Source organism: Pyrus communis, chromosome 9 (genome assembly GCF_041283825.1).
Source record: "Pyrus communis isolate YQ-2024b chromosome 9, ASM4128382v1, whole genome shotgun sequence".
Taxonomy (NCBI): domain Eukaryota; kingdom Viridiplantae; phylum Streptophyta; class Magnoliopsida; order Rosales; family Rosaceae; genus Pyrus; species Pyrus communis.
The window spans coordinates 11,427,733-11,438,967 of NC_142573.1; the positions used below are offsets into that span (position 1 = coordinate 11,427,733).

The window sequence follows — 11,235 nt, forward strand, 5'->3', positions numbered from 1 at the left end:
TACTCCCTCTAAGTTAGACATAACTTACAAATAAGACTACAAGCGATTCAATTCAGATAATTTACGCATACCGATTCCTTGGACGAGCTTCTGATAAGTAGACTTGGGCAGTGACTTCATGAAGAGGTTGGCCAGGTTGTCCTGGGAACGGATTTGCTTAACTTTAATGTTTTGATGTTGTTATTATTGGTGAGAGTAAAAGAATTTTGGCGCTATGTTTTTGGTGTTGTCTCCTTTGATGTATCCCTTATTTAACTGCTCGATACATATTGAATGGTCATCAAAGATCGTCGTAGGAAAGTCAATGTTGGAAGAAAGACCACTAGTGCTTCAAATATGTTCCATAACTATTCTCTACCAAAAGAACTCTCGAGAAACTTCATGCAGGGTGAGAATTTCAGCATGGTTCGAAGAAGTCGCAACGTGTTTGCTTAGTAGAACTCCAAGATATAACGGTGTCTCCAAATGTAATGACATAGCCCGTTTGAGAACGTGCCCTATATGGATAAGATAGATAACCAGCATATACATAACCAACAAGGCGAAAATCAATTCGAGGACCCAAAGGGGCAGTGGCTCTTCTCGAGGATTTGTGGGTGTAGAATAAGCCCAAATCTGTCGTACCCTTGAGGTTGTGAAAAATGTCTTTAACACCATTCCAGTGTCTGCATGTAGGCGTGTTGCTATATCTAGGCAAAAGATTAACAGCGAAGGAGATGTCAGGTCTAGTGCATTAAGCCAAGTGCAACAAAGCACTAATTGCACTTAGGTATGGAACTTCACGCTCTAAAATCTCTTCCTCATCCTCCTTCTCCTTTGGATGGAAAGGATCTCGTTTAACATCTAAAGTCCAAACGACCATAGGAGTACTCAAAGGCTTCGCTTTATCCTCATTAAAATGTCGCAACACCTTCTAGGTGTAATTTGATTGATGTACTAGGATTCTATCCGAACAATGCTCGATCTCCAGGCTGAGACAATATCTAGTTTTCCCAAGATTTGTCATCTCAAATTCCAATTTCAAATGCGATGCAATTTCCTCAAGCTCTGCAAGAGTTCTAATGAGGTTAATGTCGTTGACATAAACTGCAACAATTGCAAATCCGAAATGTGACTTCTTAATGAACACGTATAGACATAGTTCGTTATTCACATAACCCTGACTTGTTAAATATTCACTCAGACGATTATACCATATCCGCCTAGATTGTTTCAATATATAGAATGACCTCCTCAACCTAATTGAGAGAGTGTTCCGTCGTCTATAACTATTTGAACCAGTCAATGGAAGTCCTTCTGGAACTTTCATGTACATTTTCGTATTTAGATCCCCATAAAGATACTTGGTTACCACGTCCATAAGATGCATATTCAGTTTTTTTCGGAAAACTACTAAACTGATAAGTTAGTGGAACGTTATGACGTCCATTACGGGGGAATACGTCTCCTTGTAATCAATCCCAAGGTGTTGAGAGAAGCCTTGTGCTATGAGGCATGCTTTGTACCGCACTGTTTCATTCTTCTCATTACGCTTCCTTATGAAAACCCACTTGTAGCCCACGGGCTTCAGATATGGTGGAGTATGAGCTGCAGGCCCAAACACCTTACATTTCGCAAGCGAATCGAGTTCGACCTGGATTGCTTGTTTCCAGTTTGACCAATCCATTCTACGTCGACATTCATCAATGAAGCGTGGTTCAATGTCATCGATAAACATGATATCGGAAGCAACGGTATACGCGAATGCATCATAGACTAGCATCTTACTCCTATTCCAAACCTCATCCAAAACTACGTAATCGATCGGAATCTCACGATTCTCAGGAGGTCGGTACGTCTCATCTAAAACATCACCGTAATTTAGAATAACCTCATGCGCTGGAACAAATGGGTAAGCAATGGTCGGATTCAACCTAGGTTCACTAGTTTGTGCTGTTTTCCTCTTCCAGGGTTGTGAATCCTTTGAACTAGGAGGCTTGCCATGCTTTAGGGTAGGAGTAGGTGATTGGTTAGTTGTCATTGTACTTTGCCATGTGAAAGGTGCGGCTGCCCTACCCTCAGAGAAGGTTCGACCTTCCACAGTGATGTTACGGCATACGATCGGTACGTCCATCCTTACAGGTGCATTTACAGTGAGTATATATAATCTCATCATCTTTGCTAGATTAGTAAAGCATCTAGCATACTTTGAGTAATGCTATGAAGATCTAGAATACGTTGTGGGGATCTAAATAAGACATAGTGGGAGTAATCCATGAAAATTCGCGGCGTTCTACATGAATGTTAGTGATCTTATCTCCTCCTAACGACGGAAAGACTGTCTCATTGAAGTGACAATCTGCAAAACGTGCGGTAAAGAGATCTCCTATCAAGGGTTCTAAGTAGCGGATAATTGATGACAAATCATAACCGACATAGATTCTCATTTTTCTTTGAGGACCTAGATTCCCAATTTTCTCTGAGGACCTATTTTGGTATGTAGTGGCAGCGCTATTGGCACAAAGACTGCGCACCTAAACACACGTAAATGCGAAACGTTAAGTTCGTATCCAGTAACCAACTGTAACAGTGAATAAGGTTGGGTAGCGATGGGCCTCAGGCAGACTAATATAGATGCGTACAATATTGCGTGACCCCAGGTAGATACCAAAAAATTGGTTATTATCACAAAAGTTCGAGCTATTGTTGGAAGGTGCTTTATGAAAGCTTCTGCCAAGCCGTTTTATGTGTGAACATGAGGTACATGATGTTCAACTTCAATCCCAACAGACATGCAATAATCGTCAAAGGTTTGTGATGTAAACTCTCCAGCATTATCCAGTCGAATCGACTTGATTGGATAATCAGGGTGGTTAACCCTAAGCTTAATAATTTGTGCTAGGAGTTTCAAAAATGCAACATTGCGTGTGGACAATAAGCATACATATGACCATCATGTCGATGTGTCAACCAACACCATAAATTATCTAAATGGTCCACACGTTGGTTAGATAGGTCCACAAATATCCCCTTGAATCATTTGAAGAAATTTAGGGGGATCATGAATAATCTTTGTAATTGAGGATTGAATGTTCTATTTCCCCAAGGAACATGCTTTGCGAAGAGGATTGCCGGGATAAGATTTCAAGTGATGCCTATGAGATGCTTTGAGGATATGGCGCATCATATCTCGTCCGGGATGTCCCATTCGATCATGCTAAATTAGCAAAGTGTCTTGGAACCCAGGACTAGGGCCGGCCATATAGTGTGTCTTGACGGCTCGAATGGTTGTTATGTACAACCCACTCAGGAAACGTTCCATCTTCTCGTGAATATGCTTTCGGCCATATTCGTAAGAAGCGATACAAAGAAATTCAGAACCATTCTCTTGAGTGGTTTCAACATATATTGATTATCTCGAATGTTTCTAAAACTCAGCAGCCTTATTCCAGAACGTGGAAAATAGAGTGCCTTTTTAATGGTTAATTCAGTACCATTGGACAACATTATACGGACCTTTCTGTATCTTTCTATCATGTTGGATGGATTTGAGAGGGTTGTCAGAGGTGCATTCTTAGGTACAAAGTTAGTAAATAGTGTTTCGCACACAATATGGTGTACGTAATTACACTATTAGCCAGACAACTAACTTCCCCACTAGTCATGCCTAGAAATAAATTAATTGAATCGATCACATGCATAAATATAATTCAATTCATTCAATTAATTAATTCAAGAAATAATATCCAAAGTTCAAAACAAACCAAAACCAAACAAATAATTCCAAAGACTTAAAAAAATTGTCCGAAATTAAACCATAAACCTAGAAAATTTAGGGGAGGTTTGGCCACTCCTAGTGTCCGAAGCCACTAGGGGTTAAACACCCTAAAATATGTCTAAAATTTATTCTTCCATAAGAGCAAATGCCTCTTGAAAATCTAAAACCTCCATGGATGTAGTAGTATCTTCGGGAAGTTCTACATGCACAAAGTTAGTCTCACGACGAGAATGATACTTTGCAATGGCCTCGGGGGTAGCTCGGCATACATGTGACTAATGATCTTTTGATCCACAGTGGTAGCACATGTCCATTTTAGTGGAATTTGATTCAACGGTAGTTTTTCCTTTGTTCTTGAAGTTTGGGGCCTTCGGGGCAAGATATTGGCGTTTATGGGTCAAGTTTCCTCCCTTGGATATGCCTCTGTTTGGTGGACCTTGGGCCTGTGGTGAGGCTTGCCACCCTTTCCCACGGCTAGGACATGATCTTCATCGGTAATGGTTAAAAGTTATCGCGTGCGTTTCTGGCAAGGCATGCAAGTCAAGAGGTCGAGCTTGATGATTCCTCATCAAAAGCTGGTTTTGCTTTTCATTGAGAAGTAGAACATATATCAAATCTGAAAATTTGGTGAACTTCTATGTCTGATATTGTTGCTGCATGACAATATTGGTGGTATTGAATGTCGAATAGGTCTTCTCCAGGAGATCTTGTTCGGTTAAGTCTTTGTTACAGAACTTAAGTAGTGATCAGATTCTACAAACTTCAGAGTTGTACTCATTCACAGACTTAAAAGACTTAGAAGCATAAATGCTACCAGTCGTGTCTTCTTTCAGGCAAGAAAATGTCTTTCTGGTGATCAAAGCGATTCGCCAGAGTAAGCCAGAGGGTATGGGGATCTTCCTCCGTGAGGTACTCGGTCTGTAGTGCATCATGGATGTGATAGCAGTAGCTTTCTGAGCTTTGTCAACGGGTGCATCATCGGTTGGTTCCTCGATGGTAGCTCTAAGACTCTTTGTAGTAAGGTGGAGCTTCACGTCTTGAACCCACTTCAGGTTGTTTCTTCCGGAGACTTCCAAAGTGGTGAAATCGAGCTTGTTCAAGTTTGACATGTACCTAAACATAAGGTACAACAAAATGTGGTTAGTCATATGGAAAGCCATAGACATACATCGTAGAACATTTGGGTTCTTTAAACATGTATTGGTTTAATTTATGCATGAAAGCTACAGGTTTCATGTGGTAAGTTTTGAATGAAAATTTTGGGTTTCAAAGGCACTAAATTCGAAACTACAGGTTCGATTTAGTTATGAACTTTTAGTTCATATATAGGGGTACATGCAAGAACACAAAATACAGTATACAATAAAGTGTAGTGGATTTGTGGATTGCTTTAGGAACCCAAGTGTGAGTGCTTCGAAACTACAAAAGATAGTCAATGGTTCAAAGAGATGAAATACTTTATTGAATCGTTAATTGCCAAAAAATGAGCTTCAGGCCAATAATTTTGGATTAATTGTTTGATTAGTGGACTGCTGGTCACTTTAATTATTTCAATAGATTGAGACCATTTAGGGTCGATTGATGAAGCTAAAATAATTATAACAAGTGGTTTAAAATGATTGACAATGCCAAAAATTTAGATTAGAAAAACCGTAGCCCAAACACAGTGGGCATGGGTGCCGTGAGTAGGAAAAGGCCTTATAGGGTTTATTGGGCTTGGGTGGCTACTAGGAGCAGCCCAAATCATGCCCACTGGTTCGATTTGGGGTAAGCCCAGCTGTGAAGGCGCGATGTTGGGCCAGGTCAGATGCACAGGGCAAACCCAAATGACGTGTGGGTGTGCACGCGAAAACCCAGCAGTAGGCTGGTTTCAGATTTGTGCCAAGGGAAATAAGCCCAGCCGTTTGGGCTGACTATTTGATTGCAAGCTGTGGCTTAAGGCAGAGCCCAGCAGCAAGCTACTGACGTTGGCCGAGATAGGGAACTGGTCTAACAAGCCTGGAAGGATGCTATAGACGGGTCGGGGCTTCAGGCTCGTGTTAGGGACATGCCTAGCATGCTTCTGGCATGCGGTTTGGGTCGGGTTTGGACTAGGGCTTCAAGCCAGCACGGTGGTGCTGTGGCGATGTTGCAAAAATCTTAATTTTTGTTTGGTTTTTTTTTTTTAAAATTTTTGGGTTAAAACCCTAATTGCTTCTAAATTAATTTCGATTCTTTGACTCACAATTCAACGTAGCATAAATGCGTAATGCATGAACAATTATATATATTGACAAAATATATGAACATATATACGATATATATAATTGGAAGGAAAATATAAATATAGGGATTTCATGCAGCATGGGGAATGTTTTCATGCTTCAAGGTTTTTTTTTCAAATATCTTAATTTATTTTAAAAGAAACAGAATTGGCAGAAAATGATTGAAAGCCTTTGAATTTGTAGAAGATAGCCTCCTCCTACGATCTTTTAGTTCCTTAGCTTCTGGTAGGAGCGTGCTGATAATGTGTTGCAAGCCTATTTGACTGAACTGTATAAGTACAGAGAGGGAAAGGGGCCGGTGACAACAAAAGAGAAGAGAGAGATTTAATTCTAAGGTGTGTGTGTTGTATCACCCCCTTATGCCTTTATTTATAGTAGTAGGAATGGTAGAATCCTTACCCTTTTAGGATTACATCTCTTAATAGGTAATCAACTCCTAATAGGTAACTACAAGATACCCTAGATATACTAGGATTTACACAATCACATTCCTAATCCGATAGGATTGCAACACTATTTTATATATTTCTCATAATTATTATATTATTATTTAATATTTTATTTGGTGAGATTTTTGTGGCCCATGAGGCCCACACCTAAACTCTCCTCTCATCTCTTGCCCCTTGGCACCTTGTCTCCTACACTTTCGAACTCGCCATTTCCAGCGAAGGTAAGCTTCGAATACTCTTCAAATTTTCGTATTGGGCGCAATAATAAAAATTGTGTTAACATGGATGGGAAGTTAATCTAACAACTTATCAGAACGGAGGCGCAAAAAATCCTTTATTTGTGCTGACATCATTGGACACTAAACATAGTATTGTGCCCTTTGATCAAAGGGCACGCGTATAGAGGGCACACATAAGATTTTAGTTGCTAATTGTTGCTATTGTTCTAAAGGCACATATGTTGGTGCCCTTAGGCCTTATAGGCACGTATAACTTTTTGTGCGCAGTGCCCACAATTTTTGTAGTGAAATGTTTTTAACTAATATTAGCAATTATTAGGCTTTTAAAGGTGCGTCAGAAATGTGAGTGTGATTTCAATTTTAGAAATCAAATACTTACAATATACAGAAAAATTTGAGTTTTATGGGAGAGGTTCCAATTTTTAAGTTCAATATAAGAAACTCATGAGTTTGATTACAATAAATTACCAGCTATTTGAGAGAGAGAGAGAAAAGGATAACTAATCATAAAATGAGAAAAATTTGATAGGTCCCCCAATTAATAGGTAAGACTCATCTATCAAACTCACACTATTGTAGCAAACTCACATCACCGTAGCAACAATGTTATAACAAAACTAATAATCAAACTTACATCTATCTTAATGTGTGCACTATTAGGCATACGTTTTATACAAATAATAAAGCTATTACTTAGTATATATTAATTTAATAGGATATACTTCTTAGCCCTTATCATAGTGAGTAAAATATGAAATAGATATATACATAAAAAATAAGTACGTGTATTATTCGACAACTTTGCTTAAAAAATACATTGAAAATTTCAGATAATGTTTTATTTTAATAGGAAAATACGTATGTACAATTTAAAAATGTGGGTTAATTATTTAAATAAATAAGATACTAAATGAATTGAAATAATTTTAGTAATTAATTTTTTTTTTTCTTTTTTGGTACCATGCGGCACAAGTTGACTGCCATGTCAGTAAAAATATGGGCACTACATTTGCCACAGTATGACTTAATGGTAAATTTGACAGATAGACTAACTTAGGACTAACATTGCAATGAATTAGTAAGTTGATGTATAACATTGCAATGTTTAAAAGATGAGGTATGACTTTGTTATATGAACCAAAGTTGAAGTACTAAAATATAATTTACCTCAAAATTATGTATAGAAAATGTGAATTTTATATGTGTTATTGAAAATGTATGAAAATAATGTGTATTAACTTGAAAAGGACGTATGTACAGATATAATATGTGTATGGTACTTGGAGTTTTAAAAAATATGCAATTTAACGAATCATTAAAACGTGTACGAGAAATAGAAATATTTTAAAAAGTATATACATACGTATTTATATGTATATTATATACAAATTTACTAAGGTTCTTATCCAATATACCCGAATTCACTAATTATGATTCTTATTCAATATTCTAAGAGGGACAAATAGAGTTGGTATACAACTGGATTAGCTCCGCCTAACAAGATTGAGACATAACAAGTGGTTTAGAATACTGGCCCTTTTGCCTTGTCGCTTGTTATGGCGCCCCTTGTATACCATATTGGACCACAAACAAACAATTAATGTACCCGATCAAACTTTATTTTGGTTTTTTTGTTTGCTTCCTTTCTCCCCGTGTACAAGCTCAATTATATTGTACCTATTTTTTGGCCACTCTATCACTGGACATTGTAATTGTCAACCTATGAAACACTCACAGTTTAAATTACATGTCATTAATCTTCTAATAAGCGCCATTTTAAGTATGGTAAAAAATATCGACATGCGTAATCGTAAAATGAACTTAGAAATGCAATTGAATGATTAATCGTAGATATATAATGTTTTTTTTTAGTGGTGATTTTAAAGACTATCCATTGATGCAGGACAGAACCAAGAGTATCGAGGAGAGGGGAATAGATAATCTGGGATTCGCTCAACCAGGGGCAACGGAGCTGGCTCATGTCGCTAATCGTGGATTCACTCACACGACCAAGACAAATGCTTGATTTTAGAAAGAGATATCACTCTCTTCAAATGCACAAGGCAAATACAATTTTAATTCATTCAAGTCTAGCCCAAGGGCCTTTGATACATCAATATTTAAAGGAACTCAAGATAAAGGAACATAAATATACTACAACTTCCTAAGAAACTATCTAAAAATGACTTAACAAGTTCCTATGTCATTAAAATACATAGCCTATTATTCCAATGCATACTAGTGGTCTTCAAATTGTTTTCTTCAAGGTCTGCCTCCCGCATCAATCCATTTTAGCGTTTGAATGAGCATGGAGGATGAGTATATATAATATATAGCAAACCTTAGTATTTTTTAATTTTATATCCAAATTAATATGGAATCTAATAGTGGATAAAGGGAAGGAGGTTGGTACAAGTTGAACTGTTGGACAATTTCATCAAGGTCCATACGCGAGCGCTCATCAGAGGCTTCTTTACAGTTCATGATTCCATGCATGAATGACATCTTGCGCGCGGAGGTTTGTTGGTACAAAAAGCTGGTAGTATAACGCATGCAAGAATATATGTTAAGACAAAAGTAGGTACTAGTGGTTAGGAAAAAACGATGAAATAGAAAAGATGCCTTGCTATCTCTTCTTGTTTTTATCCTTTCTTTTCCGGAAACACAAACACCCACGGTTTGGAAAATAGCAGGCTGCTTACCAACAAACAGCTTAAATTGTTGTTGTTGGTAATTATTAAATATCATGAACAAGAACAACAACCAACAACGTTAACCGAGCTAGCTACCAATGCATCTTGTTACATGATTACCCTCGTAATCTTAAAGCTTAATCAAAATAATATACGCACTGTATATATATAATTACTCTTGCATGCATATATACTTGGTGCTAATTAGATGGAGCCCTATGCCATTAATTATAACTTGGTTAATTACTAGGCAAGTTATACAATTGAATCGAGTACGTTGTCTTGCTTGCTAATATATTCTGCTACATATTTAAAAAATAAAAAAATAAAAAATAACACAGCCATTCATTCCTAATACTCTAACACCAAAGTGGTTGAGAATTTTTCAATAGATACTAAATAATCCAAAAAAAAAAAAAAATATGAATTCTGTTAAACTAAGATTGTTTCATACAATATTTCTACAGAAACAAGAAAGGGTCCATGCAAATTCTTATTTATTAAAGCTGGATTAGCTTGCAAATTAAATATAAGTCTAACAACTAAAATGAAATTATTTATGCACCTGCCATGGCCCATTTAAAAAACCAAATAAATAAATATTTTTCAACATTGAGTTTCAAGCTTGCTACCCTTTAAAAATTAATAACTGGTTGGCAAAAGGTAATTATGTATTATATATCCCCACAATGGAAATATGCAGAAAATTAAACATAATAAATAAAACAGAAAATCCATAAGCAAAGAAAGGTCATCTGTCAAGTCAAGCTAAGTGTAAGGCACGCCAATTGCCAAACAAGGCGCAACTGGTTTTGCACCCAAATATCTCATTCTTAGCTGGAATCAAACAGTGGGCCATGCAAGTAGGGTTCTCTCTCTCTAGTTTCTCTCTCCCTCTGTACTCCACAGTTTTATATATGAACGTTCCCTCACACTTTCCTCGCAGCACTCAATTTTTCACAAACCTCTCTTTCTCATCTAGACTTAAGTGTTTCAGAAAATATTATGGCAAAAGCCGGGAAGCTAACGAAGCTCAAGTCAGCAATAAAGAGATGGCCTTCGTTCACCAAGCTCACTCGCACCACAAGCTCTATTGCTGCAGCCGCAAGTGATGACCAATCAGATCATGTCAGCAAGGGCTCCAAGGAGCTTCATGCTGTGTATGTAGGCAAGTCAAGGAGAAGATACCTGGTCAGCTCGGACGTCGTTGACCACCCCGTCATTCAGGAGCTGGTGGACACGTCATCCGGCGAGGTTGTGGTGGCTTGTGAGGTGGTGCTGTTTGAGCACTTGTTGTGGATGCTTGAGAATGCAGAGACTCAGTTGGGGTCCATGGACGAGCTAGTTGAGTTCTACACTTGCTGAGTTTCTACATTAAGCTTGCTAATTAAATTTGTAAATTGAGATTATGGTAGGAATTAAAATTTGTTTTTGTAGTTTGTGTTTGTGTGTGTGGGCTGGCTGCTGCTATGTGTGTACGTATGTATGTCCATTTGGGACAGTGAGATTTAACCCATTTCATTTACAGCGAATGGAGATCGATCGACCATGTTAAAGAACTTGGTTAATTATAAACTTTCATATTATAATTTAAAACATTTTGTTTTACTTTACTCATTTTTGTCCAGTTTAATATTTGATTTTTGGTTTGTTGCAAGTAATATTATTATTTTAAATTACACTAAAGAAAAATGAAAGATTTGGACCAAGAACCCAACGAATTAAAAGAGAAATGTCTTATTCATTAGAGTAATTTGCTACTTACCGTTTATTATTTAATTTAACTTTCACATTTTACATATTTTGTATGCGTTATGCACACAATGTATTCAA

At 37.4% G+C, this 11,235-nt stretch overlaps 1 protein-coding gene across 1 annotated transcript; it reads left to right on the plus strand.

Annotated features, from left to right (window-relative positions):
* Positions 1-10,333: 10,333 nt before the first annotated feature.
* LOC137741153 (SAUR-like auxin-responsive protein family) lies at positions 10,334-10,998 on the plus strand. The gene has a single exon (XM_068480956.2). It carries the CDS (start codon positions 10,408-10,410, stop codon positions 10,765-10,767), a length of 360 nt encoding a protein of 119 aa, XP_068337057.2. The 5' UTR covers positions 10,334-10,407; the 3' UTR covers positions 10,768-10,998.
* Positions 10,999-11,235: the final 237 nt, after the last annotated feature.